Genomic DNA, 23,413 nt, shown 5'->3' with positions numbered 1-23,413 from the left:
ATCCTGTCTCGAAAAACCAAAAAAACAAACAAACAAACAAACAAAAAAAATATCTTTGGGCATATGCATAATGATGTCAGAAATAACCATGGCATTGCATTAAGTGATTTTTTTTAAAGTTATACACTGTGACTTAGTTTCCATTTCTATGCTTTTAAATACTACAAAAGAGGTTACTTCATGTATGTGTAAGTCACACATATAACTCTTTATTTAAAATTTTTCGTTTATCGATTGTGTATTGGGTATTGTGAGCCAGCACACTGCTGAGCCTTCTCTCCAGTTCCCACACCCAGAAACCTTGGTTGAAATTGCTTAAACCAGGGCAACACCAATAGCCCAACCGACTAGAATGTACACGGTAAAGAAAGAACTTATTCACTCCCCCCCCCCATTTTTCACCCTTGCCCCGTTTAAATGTGTTGGAAGGAAACGTATGAGGAAGCTGTTAGTGTGCATTAATAGAAGTTCAAGCCCAGCCAGGCATGGGTATGGAAAAATCTAGCAGCCTTGTATCTTTGCACACCCGTTAGAAGTGACCTTGAAGTCCAGGGGTGTTCTTTATACAGTGTCTTTTTCTTTCTTTCTTTCTTTCTTTCTTTCTTTCTTTCTTTCTTTCTTTCTTTCTTTCTTTCTTTCTTTCTTTCTCCTCTCCTCTTTACAATTTTTTCCCGAGTCTTGAACCTCAGTGAATTTGTCTCTCCCTTTTGGTAGTTTGCTTGCTGGTCCCTTCCACCGGCAGCCCATCTCCCCCACTGAGCCCCGCCTCTGCTTATCTCTAAGATTGTGTTCTCTAGCCGCCTAAGGGGTCGGGGTGAGGGGAGCCGGAAAAGGGGCGCTGCTCCTGTGGCAGCTACCGTGTGCAAGCTCGACCTTTGCCACTTTCCGCTCGCTGGGAACCAAGAAAGAATGTGGATTTGGAAGAAGGTGGCAAAGCCGTCTTTCTAGCCTCTTGATTTTCGGGATATACCCCAATATCCAAGCCCTGGCTCCATTTCTAAAAGTCTTGCCAGAAGAGGGAGGCTAACAGACGAAATGGGGAGGAGGTCGGACGGCGCAAAGTTGGGTGTTAGAGAAGCATGGCGTCTCCACCACTGTAAACATTAACTTATATTAGAACCCTGCCTTTCTCTCTCCTGAAGCAGGAAGTCAACGGCAGGGTGCGGGGAAGGAAACTGCCCGAAGAGAAGACCTTGAGTAAATTATTTAGCTGTGACACGAGATTGAGTCATCCAACCTTCTCCACACCCCAAAGTGGGCCGAGGTTGACATCATCCGCAAACCCACTAATCATTTAATACAAGAAGAGAAACCAGATTGCCAGAAGCCAGGAAAATGAATGGAGTTGGGGGTAGGGGAGTAGGATTGTTGCTTTGTTACCCAGACTGGCTCTGAATTCCTGGGCTCAAAGAGATTCGGGGTAGCTGGGGTTCAGGTGCAGGTCACTGCGCAGGACTTGGAGTCAGTGAAGGGCAAGCCAGAGAGGCATTCCTTGTGCACACCCCGTTGTAAAGAATAGGAGTTGGGGGTGAAAGTGCTACATGCAACCGGAAAAGGCAGAAATATGCAGGTGCATTCACATCCTGTGCCAAGAAACATCCCCTAGGACTTTCCTCAGTCTGGTGCACTTGGCCACCAAGTCAAGAAGCAGCCGCTGGGGCGGCTGGTCGGTCCTGAGCGTCACCCACTTGTCCTGGCTGCCCCTGCCTGCGCCCCGGTAGCAGGGATCCTTGCGCTCAGCCTGAGCAGCAGCGCCGCCTGCCGGGTCCTCGAGGACATAGAGAGTTCTGCTCTGTGGCCACTAGCGGGGACAGCTTTGCCGCAGCTGCAGGAGTCAGTTGGGTGGCCCGAGTCCACTCCAGGGGCCTCTAGCCCCCGGCGCTGGGTGGCCAGCTGCCCTCTGCTCTGAATTTAGAGGCTTATGCTGTTTAAAACTGAGTGAATCCGCCGGGCGTACTAGAGCACTCCTTTAATCCCAGCAGAAACAGGTGGATCTCCGAGTTCGAGACCTGCCTGGTCTACAGCGCGAATTCCGGAACAGCCAGGGCTACACAGAGAAACCCCATCTCAACCCGTCCTCCGGCCCCCAGGAGAAAAAAAAAGGGGGGGGGGAATCTGGGACTGTTGAGAACCCGGATTCTGATCCTAACACCCACAGGCTCACAATCATCTCCAGTTCCGGAGAATCTGATGTTCTCTTCCGATCACTTAACTCATGCAAGCAAATACACATAAATAAATAAGTATATTTTATAAATAAAAACCAACAGCCGGGCGTGGTGGTGTTATGTCTTTAGTTAATCCGAGCATTTGGGAAACAGAGGCAGGCAGATCCTAGCCTAGACTACACAGTGAGTTCTATGCCAGGTAGGGCTACAGTGAGACGCTGTCTCTAAAAATAAATAGAAACATTAAAAGTCAGGGCATGTTTAATTAGAAAACAAGAAAGGGCGCCCATCGGAACCAAGCTGCTCCAAAGAAGGACTAAAACGTGCCCCGAAGCTCGCAACCAGGCAGGTAGTGGCAGAGGGTGCTAAGAGGCTTTGATCAGGGGCAGTCTTGTGCGCGTCGCTACGCTTAGGGAGAAGCTGTGACCATGCCCGGGGCGCTTTCAGGGATTCCCGGGGCTAGAGCGCCGCCTTCTGGGCCCCCTCCGGAGGAAGGCGGCGCACCTGTGTGCTGGGGGGGGCGGGGACTCCTCCAGTAGCCTTGGGGAAGGCGCGGGAGCCTGGGTTCTGCACGCAGGAAGTCAGTGTGACTCCTTCCTGTTGCCTTGGGGAGGTGGGATGCACAAAGCTTATCATTAATGCCTTAGCATTAAGATTTACTAACTATGAACAGTGGGGTCAGCGGGATGACTGAGTTGGGTCTTAGGTAGTGACTTGGTCGCTTAGTGGCACAGGTGTTTTGATGTGTGGCCAGGACTTCCCTAGGTTTATTTCAGACAACTGAGAATTCTGCAGAAAAGAAAAATTAGGCTCAAACCTGAACTGGTTTCTCCGAGGCAGAATGAAGAAGGAATGCTGAAAGTTGTGGACCAAAGCTGGACTTGTTGAAGCACAGTTGTATCCGCAGCGCTTCAGAGGTGCAGGCAGAATGATTAGGAGTTCAAGGCCAGCCTCAGCTGCCTAATCAGTTCTGTCTGTCCAATCTAACCTTTCTTTTAGTTATTTAATTCGTTTCCGGGAGTCGGGGGTGGGTATTTTGCTTTGTTTCCTTGCAATAGAGTTTCACTGTGTAGCCCTGTCTGGCCTGGAACCCAATATTTAGACTTACAAACTTAGATCCATCCACCTGCCTCTGCCTCCCGGGTGGCAGTACTAACATCGCATCAGGACCAGATCAGATCGTTTTTAACAGTTTTTATTTGTATGTTACTATTGATCGATAAATTAAAATGGTCTAAGTACCACACAGCACACCATGGTATGTCATATGGTGATTGTTAACTCTTATTTTATTTTCAATGTTGGCTTTCCTGAAGTCAGAGAAGATTTAAGTAGCATTTTTTATTTTTTATTTTTATTTTATGTACAACAATGGGTTGGGGGAGTTGTTTGTTGTTTGGGTTCTTTGTTTGTCGAGACAGGGTTTCTCTTTATAATAGCTCTGGCTGTTTTAGAACTTGCTCTGTAGTCCTGCCTGTCCTCGAACTCACAAGAGATCCTTCTGCCTCTGTCTCCTGGTATTACATGTGTGTGCCACCCACCTCCTTGGTTGTACATTGATGTCTTGCCCGCATGTATGTCTGTGTGATGGCATCAGATCCCCTGGAAATGAAGATACAGATGGGAGCTGCCATGTGTGTGCTGGGAATTTAACCCAGGTCCCGTGGAAGAGCAACTAGTGTTCTGAATCACTGAGCCATCTCTCCAGCCCCCAAGTAGCATTTTTATGAAAATGTATCCTGTCACGATACAGGTAGAAGGCATTATGATGGCAGGCTGCTAACCCCAAGAGTTCTATAACAACACATGAGCCTCAAGAAAAAAAATCCCTTTCCTAGAAGCTAAAACAGTCAGGAACTGCCTGGTGTTCTCCTACCAGTAAAATATTGGACCCATAAACCCAATGCATAAGCTGAACATTATTGTGTGCATAAATGCATGCACATGGAGAGATGATTCAGTAGCCACTTCATCTGAGGGAAGTCTTCATGCAGCCACTGTTCCAGTGGTGTAGCTCAGTGGTCTGAGACCTGTGACTCCTTGGGTTTAATCCCCAGAGCCACAGACGACAACGACGAACCAAACCAAACCTAGCTGTGCTTGGGTTTGTGCTTTCTACCCACAGCAAGGATTGCCCAGGGCTTGCAGGAAGAAAAATCAGCTTTTCACTCCGGGGCTAGGTAACTGTGTTGATAGTATCTATGCCCGCTTTTGTTAATCACAGAGTCCAATTTGGAGAGGCTGTTGTTAAAACAAATGTTAATGTTTGGGTAGTGGAGCCTTAGGAGACAGAAGAAGGTCACCTGGGTGCTAGCCCCCACCTTCTCCGCAGGGATTTCTTCCCAAAGAATGTCTGGTATGAGCTGAGGTGGCTCAGAGGTTAAGAGCACTGGTAGCTCTTCCAGAGGTCTCAAGTTCAGTTCCCAGCACCCACATGGTGGCTCACAACAATCTGTAATGAGCTCTGGCGCCTTTTTCTGGCCTGCAGGAGTCCACACAGGCAGACCACTGTATACATAATAAGTAAATATTTCTAAAAAGAAAAGAAGAGAAAGTATATCAGGTATGGGCATGAATGCCTTTAATCCCGGCACTCAGGAGGCTCTCTCTGAGTTTGAGGCCAGCATGGACTACATAGTGAGTTCCGGGACAGCCAGGGCTACACAGTGAGACCCTGTTTCAAACAAAAACAAAACAACAACAAACAAAAAAAGTAAAGACAGCATCTCACTATATATCCATGGCTGTCCTGGAACTTGCTCTGTAGATCAGGCCGACTTCAAACTCACAGAGATCCTCCTGCCTCTACCTCCTGAGTGTTGGGATCCAAAGATACTGGACCACCAAGCCTAGCTTAATCTTTTTCTTAAGGACTTCAGAATTGGGGTTTGGTGACACATGCCTTTAGTTCTGATACTCTGAAGGCAGGGGCAGGAGGATCTTGGTGAGTTTGAGGTCATCCTGGTCTACCTAGCAAGTTTTAGGAAGGCCAGGGCTACATAATAAAAACCCTATCTCAAAATAATAGTAATAACGATTTCAGAGCTATTTTCTACATCTAACTCCATAATGTCCTCAGAAATCTGATATAAGAAGTAGATTTATTCTCTCTGATTTGTCGCTAAGGGAAACGAGCAAACACTGAGGCACTTGGTGATCATTTGGCCCTGGGGTCTTCCAGATTTCTCCAGCTGCCGCTAACACCTGCCTGGTTTCCTAGTCACAACACAACCTTTGAGGAAGCACAGAGGGAGCCGGCAAAAGGAAAAGTCAAAAGAGTTCATGAGAATCGGTCGTTTATATAAACGAGCTATATAAATATAATATAATATAAAAGTATTAAGAAAATACTTTAAATATTTACAAATACACCTACATAACGTAGGCTTTTCTTTCTTAGCTTCCAAGGCTCATTTGGTGTGATGATACCTGCCACAGCAGTTTCAGTGACTGGGAAACCATAGGGACTGGAGTAAACCGCTTGTCTTAGCCACCCTTGAAGGACGATGGGGCCTTAGAGAGTCAAAGCCACAACTGGCGCTTGGGAATGGCTCCTGGAGGGGCATGGAGTTAAGAAGATGGTGTTGAGTAGATCATTTCATAATGAAAAAGCTTGATTTTTTTCTTCTGAGCTAAATAACCAAAAACAAAATACAAAAAAAAGTACTGATCAGTTACAAGGATGGTTCAGAAGCACCTTTAAGGAATCTTCATCCCCCTAGAAACAATGTGTTTGGACATTTCCGGGAGTAGCAGGGAAGAGACCCGACCAGTCAGCCGCTTGCTTGTCTTCACATCGGAATTTAGGTTACAGCCTCTGCTACTCCAGAGTCTATGCATCTCTGTGGGTGCAGTGCAGACTGCAGGCTATTTTGACAAAGCAACCAGAGCTAAAAGATCCAGAAAAAAAAAATTCCAGGAATGGGCGATTCTATCGGGATTTGAGAAATTATCCTGTCCCAAGGTTCTTCGTAAGAGCCCTGGAGCACTTTGCAGAAGATGGCTCACGATAAAAAAAGTAGCTTGGCCGTTCTGAAGGCCTATCGCGCATGCTGTAAAGATACAAACTCCTCTGACCTCATCTGACTCCCACAAGACAGACAGGTGAGCTGTAAGTCAGACCTGAGCTCTCCCCAAGGTCACCAGACCCTGAAACCGCAGAGTGTGGTGGCAAATCACACCCTAGAAACAGCTCATTTCTCTTTTTGTTTTCAGTAGCCCATGTCGCCTTCTTTCCCTTGTTGGTTATAAATCATAACAGCGAGAAACCGACTGAAATGTGTTTTAATTCTTACTTAAAAATTGATGTTCTTGACTAATGTAAACATCTGACTAAATATTAGAAGTGACATCTTTGCCGTCATTTGCCTTTCAAATGTTAGCCTTATTAGAGGGTGGAATAATGCCACACATTGTTGTTCACAGGGACAAAAAAATAGCCAAGCAGAGATTGCCTCTTCCTCGATTTACACGTCCCACACCGAGGTTTTATTCCCATATTTATCCTTTCTCTTGTGTGCGTTCTGGCAGTGTGTATGCGTGTCTGTGCACTGTGTCTGCAGAGGCCAAGAGAAGGTGTCAGATCCCCTGGAACTGGAGTTAAAGAAGGTTGTGAGGTGTCTTGTGGGTGCTGGGACTCAAACCCGTATCTTCTGGAAGAGCAGCCAATGCCTTTAAGCACTGAGCCATTTCTCCAACCTACTATAAATATTAGGGAAAAAAGGTAAAGATATGGTGCAAAGGGGCTCTTTTAGAAAGGCGAAGAATCGCTACTCCAAATGTGTTTTCTTTCTTCCTTTCTTTTCTTTTTCTTTCTTTAGTTGTTAGTTGGTTTGTTTTTGTTTTTTTTTTTTTTTTTGGTTGTTGTTGTTTGTTTTTATTTTTCGAGACAGGGTTTCTCTGTAGCTATGGAGCCTGTCCTGGAACTAGCTCTTGTAGACCAGGCTGGTCTCGAACTCACAGAGATCCGCCTGCCTCTGCCTCCCGAGTGTTGGGATTAAAGGCGTGCGCTATTTTTTTTTTAAGACAAGGTCTCACTTTGTAACAGCTTTGTGTTGACCAGGCTGGCCTCGAACTCAGAGATCCGCTTGCTTCAGCCTCCCGAGTGAGCCAGCACAGACCTGCCAGGTTTGTTTTCCTAAAGTCAACACACCCAAGAATCTCCTGCAGGTTTGGTCTGAACTGAGTTAGGGTTCTGGGGGCTAAACCCAGTCCTCTATTACATGTTAAGCTCTGTTAGTGAAATGTGTCCCGTCCCTACCTCTTCAGTCCTAAACTCATTTTCTACAGGTTTAGGGCTATTTTGGAAGATCTCAAGAGCCCCAGTATGACAGCAGCTGAGGTGAAGAGAGGCGCTGGCTGGAATTTCCTGGCTAGCCATGATCTAGAGCCCTTTCCAGGTGTCTCCAGGGAAAGAGCTCAGAGCACTTCCAAGCCCCAGCTCTTCCCAGAGCGCACGCGCCCTCTAGCGTCCTGAGCCCGGCTGGACGTCTCAAGCGCCCCGTGCTGGGGCATTTGGGAGCCTCTCAAGAGGTCATCAACTCTAACACAGCTTCAAACTCCAAGCACAAGGCGCTCTAAAGTTTAGCCTAAACTGAGGCTGCACTGCCGGGTTCTCACCATATCCCATATTTCCCCCAGCTGGCTTTAGCGATGACACAGTGTCATCTGAAGCGTCACTGGCCCGGGAGGGCCTTTTTCTTGGCCTGGGAGGCTCAGGTAGACGTTTGCTGTGGATAGCGGGGTGGGGGCAGGGGGGTTGTTTGCTAGGTTGCGTTTCAGAGTGCACCCCCAGATCATCTCTGCGTCAGGAGGGGGCCGAGCCCCGGGAAGAGGGGAAGAACTTGTAATCGCGTGCAGCAGGACAATGCCGACTTTTGAACCTCTAACCACTAAGCAAACAACCCTTGTGCTCTTGCTCCACTGTCCAAACAGGGTTTATTGACAGGCGTTTCACGGCAACGCATAGCAACCGCGCCGCTGGCAAAGGGCTAGCGTGTGGGCGCGGCCAGAACGCAGGGCAGCGCTCTTTGCTGGGGCGGGAGGCACCTAGGGGCAATGGGGATCACCTGGCCCTGAACCCAGGGAGCTCCCGCCTCGCAGACTTCCCTCTGGTTGGCCAACTCCTACTTCCCGCTGAACCCCCTTTGCCAATCTAACAGCAAATTCGCCACTCGGAAGGGCGGAGAAATTGGGGAGGTGCTGCCAGGGGTAGGGGGTACAGCGTCTCGCAGCTGCGCACAGCCTGCCCTGCGTGTCTCCTCCCTCCTGTGAGTCCTTGCCCGGGTTTAGGCGCGGTTTAGTCCTAAATGGTGGGATAAAACTTTCCTTCCCGGTCTTGCCCGGAGATCCAGACACTCAGGAGCGGCAGTAGATCCGCCAGATATGCAACCACCACTTGAATCTTAAACCGATCTTGGGATTCTTGTGTTTGGGGAATGAGGGTGTGAGGACAAGGTCATTCCGGGTAATTCTAAAGGCGTGTAGACTTAGAGGGCCCATGGACGTGTCTAGGGATTCGGAAGACTATATAATATTAATCAATGCTTGTGTCCACTTCGCTGGGCTAAAGGGCATACCTGGGCGCGTAGGGGTGTCACTAATGGAGGGAGTTGTGTTCTGTTTGCATTGGGAAGGGAGCTGAAGCCTTCTTACCCCACCCCCATGATTCTGTAGCAGCTGGGAAGCAGCTAGCCGTTGTGACGAGCATTTTGCCCAAAGGCACCCCCAGGAAAACCCACACATTCCACAGCCCAACGCTGCACCGAGGCGTGGGGGAGGGGAAGGGCTCAGAACCTGCTCCTGCGGGCTTCTGAAGCTTAGGGGTGAGAGGCTTCCCAGACAACCTCCCCTACCTTCTTCCTTACCACCTTCACCCCCCTCCCCTCCGTACCACTTCTAGCCTGCAATCGGAGAAGATATTTCCTGGGGGTGTGAGAGTGGGAATAATTTCAGTCAAAATCCAAAGAAGATAAATCTCAGGATCTGAAATCTGGAAAGTTCGTTTATGTTGTCTTTTTAGAAAATAAAAGTCGACCGTGTTCGGATTCCCCCACTTCCCTTCACCGCACATCACTTCTCTACCCATGGCTTTTTGAAAGGCTGGCTTAGTTTGTTACACAGATCAAGGACTCCAACCTCAGCAACACCTCCTTTCTTCACCAGCCAGAGATGAGGGAAAGGACAGGAAGTCCAGGTTGGCTCTGGCATTTACAACACAGACATACATTCAGCCTCCAGCAGCTCCGGTGACAGGCTTTCCAAACAAGCCCTTGTCGGCAGGGGCCTGGAGTTTGGCTAACCACCCCCTCCTTTCACCTCAGTCCCTGAGCCCACCAACCCCTTCCTGGTCTGTAGAGGGAGCAGAAAGCCCAGACCACCTGGGGGTTCTGCAGACTTTGGTTAGTCCAGCCTTCTCCCGCAGCTGCCTCTGGCTCATGCAGTTTGAACTGTCCCTGGCCCTGAGGCAGGATGGCCAGCTGGTTCTCAGAAAGCAGTCGGCAGGAAACAGCCATCTTGGCTCAAGTATTGCTCATTTCCCCAGCCTCACTCCTTTCTCGGCTCCAATCAGAAATGCAGTCCAATGCTGTTGGCAAAGAGCTGGGGCAGAAGAGGCTGAAAGCTTGGTTGGTGCCTGTAGCCAGTCCTGGTAGGGAGCATGGATGAAGCCCCAGAGGTCACTTCCTCTGTCATCGCTGACAGGAAGAATCAGAATGGAAGAGTGAAGAAGAAAAAAAAAACAAAAAACTGAACCATATCTTCCCCTCTGAGGCCCACAATCCCACGTGTCCTAACTTCTGTCCCCATTCTTCATCTGTAGGTATTATTTGTGGGTGGGAAGAGAGAGGTCTCTTCGGAGGATTCTAGCAGCGTCCATGCTCTTGACCGCTCAGCCTGGAATTGCTCTGCCGCCGCTACAGACCACGGGAGGAGTCATTGGGTGACAGTGGGGTTTAACACCCCTCCAGCTGGCCCCAGAACCCCAGGGACCGAACCAGGCACCGAGCCTTGCAGGGAAGACACAGGACTCAAGGGTTCGGGCACGCTCCTCAGTGCACCTGGCTGAGGCTGCGAGGGCTGTGGCGGAGGTGGGGCCGGCGGCGGCTGCTGCTGCTGCTGCTGTTGTTGCAGTTTCTTCTTGTTGATTTTCCTTTCCTTGGCTCTGCGGTTCTGAAACCAAATTTTAACCTAGAAATGACAAGGTAGAAGATAGAAAAGATGAAAAGAGGAAGCAGCAGCATTCCAAGATCATCCTTGCCTGAGAAACCGTCTCCAGCTCTTCTAGAAGTTCCCAATCACTATCCCCCCTCCCACACACACACCATTGAGCTTTAGCGCAATGTTGAAGCATTCGTTCCCAGACTCAATTCAGCCTGAGGAGAGGTGGCAATCCCATGCCTTGCCCACCCCCTCCCCCGGTTGCTTTCCAAAAGAGCCTCTTGGAATCTCAGAACCAAGGAACAGAAACCAGAAAGGTCCTCCCCCATGCAGATGGGTGGCCAGCTCGGGTGTGCTTCACGGGCATCCTTTGGCCCTCAGTGCAGAGGAACTGTACTGGTCTTCACCTTGGTGCCCGCAATGAGATTTCCTGTAAAATTTCTGACTGAATTTGTCCTGTTTTTTTTTTTTTTTTTTTTTTTTTTACTTTTCCCTATACTATATAGTGTTTGTGGGCCAAGCGAAACCTCTTTCTTTTTTTAAAGAAACAAGTTTTTATGTTTAATTATGTGTATGCACATATACAGAGTGAGATTACCCACAGAAGCCAGAGGCACTGGATGACCCCTGCAGCTGGAGTTACAGGCCACTGTGAGCCACCTGATATGGGTGCTGGAAACAGAATTCAGTCCTCTGAAAGAGCATTAATGTACTCTTAAATGCTGAGCCATCCCTCCAGCCCCTGCCTCTTTAATGTATGAGTAGACTGGGCCTTCATTTTTCTTTTTTTCTTTCCCCTGGTGCTGGGATAAAGAGAACCTCTCCTAATACAGTGATTGTCAATGTTCTTAATGCTGTAACCCTTTAATACAGTTCTTCATGTTGTGGTGACCCCAGCCACAAAATTATTGTGTTGCTACTTTGTAATTGTAATTTTATTACTGTTATGAATTATAATGTAAATATCTCTGGACCCACAAGTTGAAAATCACCATCCTAATAAATCTTTATTGGCCCAAGTGGAGTTCCATGCTTGAGCAGCGCCTTGGTTGTTTTTTTTTTTTTTTTTTTTTTTTTTTTTTTTTTTTGGTTTTTCGAGACAGGGTTTCTCTGTGGTTTTGGAACCTGTCCTGAAACTAGATCTTGTAGACCAGGCTGGTCTCGAACTCACAGAGATCCACCTGCCTCTGCCTCCCGAGTGCTGGGATTAAAGGCGTGTGCCACCACTGCCCGGCTGCACCTTGGTTTTTCTTGCAGTTCTCAGATCCCTCAAAATAAAAAGCAATTCAGAAAAATCAAGAAAAGACAACTGGTAATTTAAGGATTCCCAAAAGGAAACCGCTCTCTTCCTTTCATGAAGGAAAGGGTGGATGGACTCTTGGCCAGGCTTCCTAGTGCTACCTGCCAGCGCCTGCACCCCATGCAGCAATAGCCAGACCCTGGGAAGGCAATTCCCACCTGCCTCTCCGAGAGTCCCAGTGTGGCCGCCAGCTCAGCTTTCCGCCTGATGGTGATGTATCGACTGTAATGAAACTCCTTCTCCAGCTCCAGTCGCTGATGGTCTGTGTACACCACTCGGTATTTGTCTTTCGTCCTGGTTTTCACTGTGGAGGAAGGAGAAGCTTTGGCTAAGAACTACAATCCATCAGTCATAGGTAATGACAAACCTCCCTAACCCAGGAGCTGTTTCTCTTCCTTTACTGGTGTGGTGGGGGGAGCAAGTGTGACTGCCTACTACCAAGGCTGACAATATCCACCACAGGATCCAGGGGAGGAGAAGGGTGTGAGCCTCGGGGCACAACTAACTTCTCACACAGCCCCCTCCTACCCATAATTCAAATATAGTCTATTTAGGACCAGAAGAAAGGGAGGTGGGGGGAGTGGCCAGAGTCCCCAGGTATATAATATCCATTTTCAGATTTACTAGAAATGACAGCCACCTTTAAAGTCCCTGGGACTGTGGTGTCAGGGTAAGCTGTTGGTTTCTCCTTTGTCTCAATACAGTGGAAAGGAGGGTACAGGAACTGGCAGCTTCCTGAAAGCCACCAGAATCATATTCTAGATACAGTAACTAACTCCTGCTCTGGAATTTTGAGCTGGGCTCCAGAACGTCAGAAGGACAATCCCTCCTGCTGAGAACACTTCATTCCTGCCCAACCAGGTTTGGCCCAGGGCAACTTTTCTTTTTTAATTCCTCATTTATTCCATGCGACAGCTATCCTGACCAGTGACCTATGATCATTGGATTGAGTCAACATATTAAATCTTGGATTGATTGTTTTACTGAAGGGCCTTGACAAATAGCGCGGGACTGCTGCATCAGGCTGGAGCCTGTCTATTCACCGGGTCTGTCGTGGTTGCTTTTCGACAGAACGCTGGCCAGGAATTGTTCCACGTCTCAAGTTGGAGAGGTCTCACAGCAAAGCAGGTTTTAGCGCTCAGTGCCTAGTCGAACAAGGAGATCTAAGGGGTAGGAGTTGCCCAGAGGTGTTTAAGGCCCCGCAGGCTGACTTTGTTCAGGTAAAAACCTTTGCAAACCACAACAAAAGCGCCCTGGGAGGATACAGGAGGGATCAGAGGGCTCCCCCAGCCTCTGAAAGGGGAACACAGTCGCAAACAATGCAGGACAAGGCGATCTTATCAAAGAAAAGCCCTTTCAATGCCTTAATAACAACCGCATTCTGTTTGAATTACCACTACTGAGCAAATGGCGGCCTCAGCTTTCATCCCCTTCCCCGCCAGGCGCATTAACATAAACACAGCCCCGCAGGCGCATTTGAATGGGCGCTGCGGCCTCGACCCCGCGCCTGCTTTGGAAGAAAAGGGATCCAACAGATCCTGAACGCGTTCACACCAGCTACTGCCTGAAACCCACTCTCGAGTGCCCCACTATGCAGAAGACGACAGAACCAGATCCGGGTGCGCAGCCCGAATAGCACAACACTTGGAATTTAGGAAACCATCAGAGCTGGGAAGGGAGGCGCAGGACAGTTCCCCCAGAGGCCTTAGGATGGATGCTGCCGGCTCACCACCACGCACGGGCTGAGGAACGCAATGATAAGGACTCAGTACTCTGAGGTCCGCTCTCTCAAGGGTCTGGGAGGCGGCCCCGCACCCCCTGGGAACCAAGCAGGGGGGCTGGAAGAGGGGGAGGGATGAGAAGGAGTTGTCAGAATTCATTATTGACTGCGAAAGTCACCACCCTCTTTCCGGGCCCTAAAAGAGACAATGGCTGGGCTGAAAAGGTGTACATCAAAGCTGGCCGGGCGGCGTACACGCCTCTGCCCCTTGACAGATGACGCTCTGCAGAGGAGTCGGGCTCCAGCGCTGCGGGCCACAGCCTCCCCACATTAACATCACAAGGGCGCCCGGCGCCGACAGCGGCCTTGCCACCTCGGCGCGGGACTTCACAGCGGCCTCTCATCTGCTGACCCCGCGGCCAGAGCTCCTGAGGTTATCCGCCCCCTCCCAGGACCCCAGTCTCGGACCACCCACCCCCTGCACGCTAAAGGTCTTTCGTTGGTCTAAGACCCCTGCTGCAGACCCCCGCCCATTGTGTCCTTCAGGCAGGCTGGTGCAGGGAAGGTTTGGGGGTAGCTCAGGTCTAGGAATAAATCCTCTTGGAAATGACCAAGCCAAAGCCCACTCACTAGAGGCTAATCTGTAGCCTTCTGTCCGACAACATTGCCCACCAGGCCGCTCATGGGGTGTGCTCAGTGACGCAGAAGAGCCAGAGACAGGCCCCCAAGTGCCGCTCTGATTTATACGGCTGTAATTGGCTATAAACCTCCGTAAAGTGGCCATAACCTGCATGTGGCCTGGCTGTACTGACTAGATGCAAACCGAGAGAAGCAAGCGGAAACTCAAAGAGCTGAAGAAAGTTCCATGGAACAAAAAGGGGACTCTAATACCACTCCTCTGTCACACTTTTCCCACTTCCTTCCCACCCACCCCACCCCCCCCACACACACACATAGGGACATCAGAAAAGGCAAAACCGACGCCAGTGAGTCCCACAGTTGGGCAAATCTAGGGTCATTAGTAATTATCTCCCAAGTCTGGAATACACAACACGCGCAGACACACGAGATCCTTGAAGGTTAGGTTAGAGAAAAATGGCCCACATCTGAAGAAGCTGGATCCGTTCAGGGATTCCTCTCCCTGCTTCTTGCTCTCTGTGATGACAAGAGAGGACTTTCGTGGGAGACTTTGCTTAGCAGAAGGAAGGGTCAGGGATCCTGGAACTCCCCCTTCCCCTTAAGCCAGTGCCTTCCTTCTCTCCAGCGGGCGCACAGCAGCCTCTGGTCTCTGCTCCAGCAGCGCTGTCCCCTTGAGTTGGCTTTAATGGTCAAACTGGTCTTGTTCAGTCTCCACACTCCCTGGCAATTACCCCTTTAGGGGGCACCTCAGATGGAGGAAGGAGAGTGGGTAGCTAAGTGGTATAGGCACGGTGAGGGGATCCAAGGCCCCTCTTTCGGCTGGGAGGTGTGTAAGGAATGCCGGCCGTGTGATTCTGCTCGAGGCGTAGAGCTTACGACATTGTCGGAAGCTTCCGAAGGTATTCCGATGTTGCCAACGAAGAACTGTTAGAGAGGAAACCATTCCTCTGCCCTAAACAAACGTGTGTGAGAAGCACAAACTATGCACCTCTGGGACCGCAATCAGCAAAAGCCCCCCCACCAGGGGTCCATCCCAGTGGTTTTCCCCTTGCCCCTCCTCCTCTACTGGCCAGAAGCTCGCAGACTGCCGGTGACAGTCCCGGTGCGCGCGGGACCTGGGACGCGCCCCAGCACCGCTTACCTTGGCTTCCCAGGGACGGCTGTGCGGGCTTCCGCATCCACTCGCACAAGTTTCGCCGCTGGCCGCTGGGCGACAGCTGCTCGGCGGCGGCTGTGGCTGCCGGCCCCGGAGGGCCGGGGTTGAGTGTCTGCAGCAAGCCGGAGGCGCAAGACGGCGCGGCAGCCGGATGGTGCGGGTGGTGATGCGGGTGATGGTGAGCGTGGTAGTCGGCGGGGCTGCTGTAGCCCATAGCGGCGGCCGGGGAGCCCCCGTTGAGGCCGTGGGCTACAGCGTTGGCCGCAGCAGCGCCCCCAGGCGCGTAGCCGTTCCAGTCCTCGCGGAGAGGGGCGCCGTACGCGGTGGGCCAGGATGGCCCTGGCGACTGAGCGCTGTCCAAATTCGCCGCGGCAGCAGCCGCGGCCGCCACGTGGTAACCACCGTAGTCCGGGTACTGCGGGGGGCTGACAAAGTTCTGCGGTGCCAGGTTGAGGCCGCCGGAGTGGCGCACGGAGCTGGGGTACATGCTCACGTCCTTGTCTAGGAGGTAGCTCACGTACATGGTGGCGAGGGACCCAGAGCAGACCTCACCATGCTGCCTGGGGACGAATCCTGGAGGCTGCCAGAGGCGCGGGGCACAGAGGGCTAGGGGGCGCGGGGAGCTGCGGGTGGCTGGCTGCACCTCAGCCCACGGTGCTCCGCTGGCTCCTAGCGGCGCTCCTGCCTCCGGGGCAGTCCCTCCCTCTGTCCTGCCTCCTCCCTCTCTTCCTTCTTTCCTCCCACCTCCTTGCCACTAGGCTGCGGAGGCGGGGGAAGACCCGCCACCACAGGTTGGTTCGCGGAGTCCCGGGCCAGCGGCCTTACGTGATTAACGAATGTTTACAAGACTCTATTAGTAATGACACAGACACCAATGGCTGGAGACGTCGAGTCGCAGCGCACCGCGCTCACAAACCCCCAGAAACACGATTTGCATTTTAAAAGAAAGGGGGGGGGAGAGCTCACGAGAGGGCAGGGACCAGATCACAGCTAAATATTCAATCCTTTATTGTTAAAGAGCTTCCTCCTTCCAACCTGGTGCACTTTAACCTCCAATCACAGGTTCAAAGAATGAAATCAAGAGACTTGGAAAAAGTCTTGGCGGAGGGGGCTGGGGGAGGGAGAGACAGAGACAGAGACAGAGAGAGAGACAGAGAGACAGAGAGAGAGACAGAGAGAGAGAGAGAGACAGAGAGAGAGAGAGAGACAGAGAGAGAGAGAGAGAGAGAGAGAGAGATCTTGGTTGGATGGTTGGATTTAGAGACAGGAGCAGTCTTGTTCATGCATTCGCAGGGAGGAGGCAGTCAAGAAATTCTTGTTCCCAAAGAGAAAAAAGAAGCCAGAAGCCATTGCTTTGAGGACATTTCTGATCAACCGAGGAGGTGACTTGTAGATATAAGACCAGGGCCATTCCTTCCTGCTCCCAGAATCAGAATGAAACTGACTGAAGTCACAAACAACCGTCAGCACTACTTTTATTTCCTTGCCAAAGATAAAAGATGGCTCTAGCTCCAGGCTGCGCCCTCGGATTCATCTTACACTTAGGATCTGAGTTCAGTTAAAACAATTTATCTTAAAAATATTACTTTAAAGAACCGAACACCTCTGCAAAGCCACGATATGTTTGGCTCTGACTTACCTTGGAAGGGAGTAATTGGTGGGGTCCGAAGAGATGCCTAGGACCTCAGTAAATTTTTACCCTTGATCACAGTGCTAGTTACACGGTGTATTCAGTTTGAAATGTCAACCAATTATACTTGTACTTTTATTAAAGGTATTTAAGAGTTGAAAAATCAAGGAGCATGTTTCTGTCAACACTTACCCAGTTACTGTTGTCTTACATCATGCCTATGTCTTAAAAACCCTTTCTCCTGGAGCCCAAGAGATGTCTCACCCAGAAAGCACTGGCTGCTCTTTAGAGGACCCGTGTTCGATTCCCACTACCCGTCTGGTGGCTCACAGCCCTTGCGGATCTGACACCCTCATTTTACTTCATCAGGCACTGGACACATGAATGGTGCACAGACATACATACGGACAAAACACCCCCATAAAATAATAAAATAGGTCAATCTTTGAAAACATTCAACTAGTTTAAAAGAACACTTTCTCCTTTATAATGTAAAACCCTCTCTGCAGAAATCTGTTTTTTCATCCCAGGGAATGAAGAGGCCATCTGCTGTCAGTATTAGTTACTGCTCGTGAAAAGCAAGGGCGGGCACGGAGACCTGAACTGCCCTACAGCAGAGCCTTTGGGGTGGGAGAAAGGGAGGTTACAAACCGCCCAGGCCTAAGCTAGGCAACTCTACTTTGCTCTTGCCAATGGTGCCTGGAACTCAAGGTATTGGTAGCACTCCTTCACGGAGCCCTTCTCTTGTGGATCGTGGGTTCTCTTCTCAAAGGTTCTCTGGGTAGGAGTCCTCCCTGGGGTACTTTCCACAGCCCTTTATCTTCTTGGACCCCTGCCTCACGAATCTACACCTGTGGGAACCTACCTTCTTCCTACCCTTTGTATGTTGTAAGGAAGGTTAAAACTGGGGGTGGCTGGATATTCAAGAGCTGTCCCTCAAGAGACCAAGGATCCTTGTTACTCCTCCTTAAACCCTCCTGGGTGGGCACGGAGCAGGAACAACAAGAGTGCCATCTCTCTTTGCAAGAATCACACCTGGAAATAAATATCAAACCCTATTACAGAAGGCAAGAGCAGAAAGGGGTGTTCCCAGTCCCTACGGGGTGGCCAGAATGTGGGAGGTTAAGTAGTGGGCACTGCAGACTTTTGATCTTAGGAGTGTCTTCCTCCTCTTCCTGAGACTCAATACCTCTCTCCATCCTTCAAGTCCCCTCCCAGGCTTAAGCTCTGGAAGCCCAGGTCCAGACCCAGGCTCAGCCTGTGTCTTTAGAATGCCTGCATTCTGGCATTTCTTTGAAACAATCACTTTATTAGGGACAGCCATTCCCCTCAGCCCTGTGGTGGCTACTTCCTGAGTTTTTATGGCCTAGGCTGCCAGCCGCTGGCTAATTGTCCCTGTTTTCCAGCTGTGTCTCTGTACTCTGCCATGGAAAAAAAAAGACTCCAGGTTGGGCACTCCTAGGGGAGCAGGTAGGGTTACTCTGCTCCCCCAAGGCTGAACAACAGGGGAGCCTGAGTTTTATTTGGGGTGCTTGAACCCAGGAAAGGAAACCAGTACTGATAGGAACTGTTCTTCCTCCTTGCAAAACCTGGGTACCCTAGCAGTCATAGCTTGACCGTGGTGGCAGTGGCAGAGTCTGGGCTGTTGGGAGAGGAGAAAGGAGCTGATAAATCCTGTCCTCTGACAAGCTTTTCAGAATGGAAGTGTTGCTAATCCTCCCGTCCTCCAAGGCTGGGTCCCCCAGAGGGACAGGGTGGTGAGAAAGATGTGACTTCTGTTGAAGGTGGCAAATGGGAAGGGAGCCTGCTTGTCTCTCTACTGGGGCATTCTAGTAGGATGGAGGTTTCCTCTGGAAATCCCCTCCAGGTTGAAGCAGGGCCTCCAGGTAGGCGCGGACCCACAACTCTGGCACAATACAGAGAAAGGTGGGCACAGCCTCCCTCCAGGCTCCCTTACTGTTGTGCTGAGACTACTAGAGAAGGGACCACTCTGGGTGTTCCCAAGTGCATTGGAGGTGGCTGCCTTCCACAGACTATTTCATCCACCAGCCTTTGGTCTTGGGAAAGCATGAGCTGACAGGGGAGAGAATAGGAAGAAAAAAAAAAAGATCCCAGTAAATAAAGCTACAGGAAGACTGTGGGGACAGCCAACCTGGTTATCAAAGGGGTAACTCTGTTGCCGACAGTGTAGAGGCCATTCCACATTCCTTGAAAAGGGTCCCTTTTCAGGACACAGGCTGGTGACCTGAGCAGGGGCTCTGGAGGAGGAGGAGGAGCAGGAGCAGGAGGAGGAGGAGGAGGAGGAGGAGGAGGAGGAGGAGGAGGAGGAGGAGGGAGCTACCGGAAGGGGCAGGCTCCCCCACCAGGCAGATGGGACACTCCTTAAACCCACAGATCCCTGACCTGGCTCCCTCCCTGCTCAAAGGTCCTGCTGCTGGTCCCAGCTACAGAACCTCGCCTCTGTCACACAATTTCTAGTTCCTGCAGCTCGAGAGCGGATCACCCACCTAATACAAAGTAGGTTCTCTCTGTCCACCTTAGCGTCCTTTCTGAGTTCCACAAAGACAAGATGGACCTCAGCAATATGACCCACTCATCAAAAACCTGAATCCCCAGGAAGAGCAAGAGAGAGTTTCTGGCCAGTTCTCTCAGCTTGTCAGGCAGAGTGCCGTGGTCAACGTTCTAACACTTCTTAATTGGGAGCTTGGGAATCTTTGAGCCAATGGCAATCCACTCACACAAAGAAAGACTCAATAATGCATGAATTAACCCCAACAACAGCAACCGGCCCTGCGGCAACCCACTCAGCTAACATCTCAGGGAAGGAAGTCAATAGCATTGTCTTTTCTCTAGGGCTTCCCCAGAGTCTGTCACCTTCCCAGCACACTAGGCTACAATGGAGACCCAAGTGTCCATCCAGGGCAGCAAGGAGGTGCTGCAGCTGCTCAGCCACCAGCAGAAACAGATGTGGTCTCAGCTGGCAAGTGAAGCACGCTGGGTGCCAGGCCCTCTCCAGCTAAGGAGAGCTCCCAGAATCCGCAGAGCATTGTGGGCTGGGATGCCCAAGCTTAGGGACCCAGCTGTCTTAAGCCTCTCCTGGAGGAACTGATCCAATGCAGGAGATATCCCTTGTTCTACTGTTCTGCCCAAAGTATATTCCCACAGCCAGAAGGTCTAAGAAACGAAAGCTGTTAAGGAAAGGGGGAAATGTTTGGCTTTAGCACTCTCTTTAGAATGTTTTTGCTCATTGGATGAAAGTTAAATATTAGGAGTGACTTATCTTTCTCCTTTGTTCTAAAATTGGTGTGTGGATGCTTGGAGTGTTGGACAATTCCTTTGACTTCTGTGTGGCAGATGAGAACAGAAACCCGCTAGAGATTTTGAAAGGATAGGATCTGAGGGGTCTCCCAGACTAGGAAACACCGGAGAGAGCTAATCTAAGCTCATAGCAGAGAGCATTCCCAGCGCACTGGCCTTCGGTTAGCCTCTCTTCTCTCACCATTGTCTCAGTATGGAATGACCTTTGCTTGTCATATGAAAATCTCTTCCAAGGAAAGCCTACAGGGCAAGTTTAATATGGCCAGGGCAGGAAGGGGCACAGACAAACCCGTGTCTCTCTCTCAGTTCATATACACTGACAGGCTGCCTTACCTGAAGCTGGGTGGTGGTGGTGGTGATGGTGGGTGATGATGGTTATGGTGCCTGGTGGTGATGGTGGTGGTGATGGTGGGTGGTGGTGATGGTGGGTGGTGGTGATGGTGGGTGGTGGTGATGGTGGGTGGTGGTGATGGTGGGTGGTGGTGATGGTGGTGGGTGGTGGTGGTGGTGGGTGGTAGTGAGGGTGGTGGTGATGGTAGTGGTGGTGATGATGGTGGGTGGTGTTGGGTGGTGGTGATGATGGTGGGTGGTGGTGGGTGAGAGGGGTGGTGATGCTGGTGATGATGGTGGGTGGTGGTGATGGTGGGTGGTGACGGTGATGATGGTGGGTGATGGTGGGTGATAGTGGTGGTGATGGTGGTGATGATGGTGGGTGGTGGTGATGGTGGGTGGTGGTGGTGATGATGGTGGGTGGTGGTGGGTGAGAGTGGTGGTGATGGTGGTAATGATGGTGGGTGGTGGTGATGGTGGGTGGTGGTGGTGATGATGGTGGGTGGTGGTGGGTGATAGTGGTGGTGATGGTGGTGATGATGGTGGGTGGTGGTGATGGTGGGTGGTGGTGATGATAGTGGGTGGTGGTGGTGATGATGGTGGGTGGTGGTGGGTGGTGGTGGTAGTGGTGGGTGGTGGTGATGGTGGTGGTGATGGTGGTGGGTGGTGGTGGTGATGATGGTGGAGATGGTGGTGGTGATGATGGTGGATGGTGGTGGTGGTGATGGTGGCAGTGGCAGTGGCAGTGGCACTTAGAACCTACACAAGTTACCATTTTACAAAGACCAGAGAGGAATGGAGATCCTCCCAAGGTTTCACAGCTATGCTCAGATCTCCAGCGATATGGCTGATCTTTGCCATGCAGCAGTCTGTACAGACGTTAATTATTACTATGTCTGTTGGTGCCACCCTGGAAACATCCCCAGTACAAAACCAGCTATCGGGATCAAGGACTGAGAACTCCCCGCCCTACAGGCACCACAGTGCCCGAGCAGTCAGGCTCTGGGATTGCTACAATGCTGACCCACATTACAGACAGCTTTCTCTCGGGTGCACCTGCTTTCTTCAGTCTTCCTAGTTATGGAATACATTTTCCCCCAGAAGTTCTATTCTAGTTTCTCCGGATGACTGTAAAGGTCTCCATCCACTTTTGTCTCATAGTAAACACTTTCTAGGGGCGGGGGAAATCTCCATTTTTTAATATCGCAACTGACATTCTGTGACTCAATTGGAAAGGTGTCCGTTCAAAAAATGAACAAAGGTTAGGCATCGAATATGTCTCTTCCCCGATCCTCTCCTCACTAAATACCAGCTTCTTTAAAGCCCAAGGCACAGAATAGGTTTTTTTAGGTTTTTTTGTTTTGTTTTGTTTTGTTTTGTTTTGTTTTGTTTTTTTCCATCCACAGTCCCCAGTTACAATGATGAGCGACTAGCTCAGAAATGGGCTCCTGATTTCCAGGCTGAGCCTTGGGCTGAGGTCCCCTGCTGGGCTCGGATGTTTTTGTAAGGGGCTGTAACTGTGGGGGAGGTGAAGAGCGAAGCACACCTCCCCCCCCGTGTGTGTGTGTGTGTGTGTGTGTGTGTGTGTACCCCGTGGTGAACTGTCTGGTTACCGACTGGAGTTAAAACATCCAGTCCTCGAATCCTTGGGCTGTCTGGTTCTTTTTCAGTCTCAATCTTTTTTTTCCTTGACGAATTCGTAAGTAAAATATTAATTGTTCCCACCAAATGCAAACCAGCTTTCCCTGCGCCCTCCTGGTGTTTGCTGGGTCTGCCCGACCGAGCAAGCACCTTGCGGTGCCTGCGGCGCGGGCTGGTTTCCCGCATGCTGCGTACCAGAGAGGGGAAGGAACAAGGGGCAGCGCCAGGCACAGGCTTGCCACTGTCGGAGCCCAGACACGAAGAAAGGAAACTGCGAGCCACCTCTCTGCAGCACCGGTCACCCGCCACCGGCCTCGGGCCTAGGGCGGAGGGAGGGGGGCTTTGACACTGGGCTCCCTAGAAAGGGCCCTGAGGTGCGGCAACCGTTCTTTCCCAGCTCCCTCTCTTCCTGCGTCGCACCTCCAGCCCTGGCCTTCAGGCCGGGAAGAGTCCTTGAGCAGCCCTCTCTTGTCACCTCACCTCCACCTCCTTCCAAAGGGACGCCAGCAACTGCCCAACCCGTGCCCTTTCCCTTAGGGGTAAAAGATTCTGGATAAGCTCTTGACGGCTGAAATGCAGTTATGTCACTAGTTAGATCCGGTCGTTCCTGAGAAGCACAGATTGCATCTATGATTCTAAAAATAGCCCTGGGAATCTTGCCCCGTTGGATTCTCTGCATCTTCGGTTTATCAAATTTACATAAAGAGGGTGGATTCTGCATTTTAGGGCCCTTATCTAAGGGTTGAGTTTACCCCAGGGCTACACGGAATGCTTTGAGTGTAGTGGATTTTGAGTCTTTGGCCTGGTGCTCCTGTCCCCCAGGTGGCCCACCATAGGATGCTGATAGTAGGCACCTTCCAAGGCATCCACTCCTTCATCCCCAGTTTCTCTTGCCCACACTGCTCAGGGATGTAGATGAGGTGACAGAAAAGGTAACAGGTTCCTTTCCTTTGATTCTGAGTGCTCCAGGAGGGGATTATTTCTGTGAACTCCCAGAACCCAAAGTTCTGGAAAAGAGAGAGAGTGCATTTTGTTTTATTTGGTCGTTTGCTAATGGAAATCAACTCTGCTTCCACCTGTCTTGTTGTGGAAGTCATGAATGGTTGTGTTTTCTCTCGACCAAGAGAAGCCTAAGTAGTATTCTTGGGACTCATTAACTCCCCTCCCCTCTCTCTCTGGTGGCAGGGGGTGGGATGTTGTGACAGTCTCTCCTGCTGATGATGTTGCTTCTTCAGACACCACAGCAGGCTGACTGACTCTGGATCTCCAGGTTCCCAAATCTGACTTGTTCTATAGATTTCTATCTGCATCATCTCTACCTCCATATTACCAGCACTATGGGATACCATCTTCA

The 23,413-nt window shown here is 50.6% G+C and overlaps 1 protein-coding gene across 1 annotated transcript; it reads right to left on the bottom strand.

Moving 5' to 3' along the window:
- Positions 1–10,100: 10,100 nt before the first annotated feature.
- Cdx2 (caudal type homeobox 2) lies at positions 10,101–15,663 on the bottom strand. The gene is made up of 3 exons (XM_057765949.1): positions 15,126–15,663; positions 11,784–11,929; positions 10,101–10,355 (listed from the first exon to the last, which is right to left on the bottom strand). The coding sequence occupies exons 1-3, from the start codon at positions 15,661–15,663 to the stop codon at positions 10,101–10,103; spliced, it is 939 nt and encodes a 312-aa protein (XP_057621932.1).
- Between the last annotated feature and the right edge of the window lie 7,750 nt (positions 15,664–23,413).

Source organism: Chionomys nivalis, chromosome 3 (genome assembly GCF_950005125.1).
Source record: "Chionomys nivalis chromosome 3, mChiNiv1.1, whole genome shotgun sequence".
Taxonomy (NCBI): Eukaryota; Metazoa; Chordata; class Mammalia; order Rodentia; family Cricetidae; genus Chionomys; species Chionomys nivalis.
The sequence above is the reverse complement of the archived record's forward strand: the minus strand, read 5'-3'. Positions and strand labels throughout refer to the sequence as shown.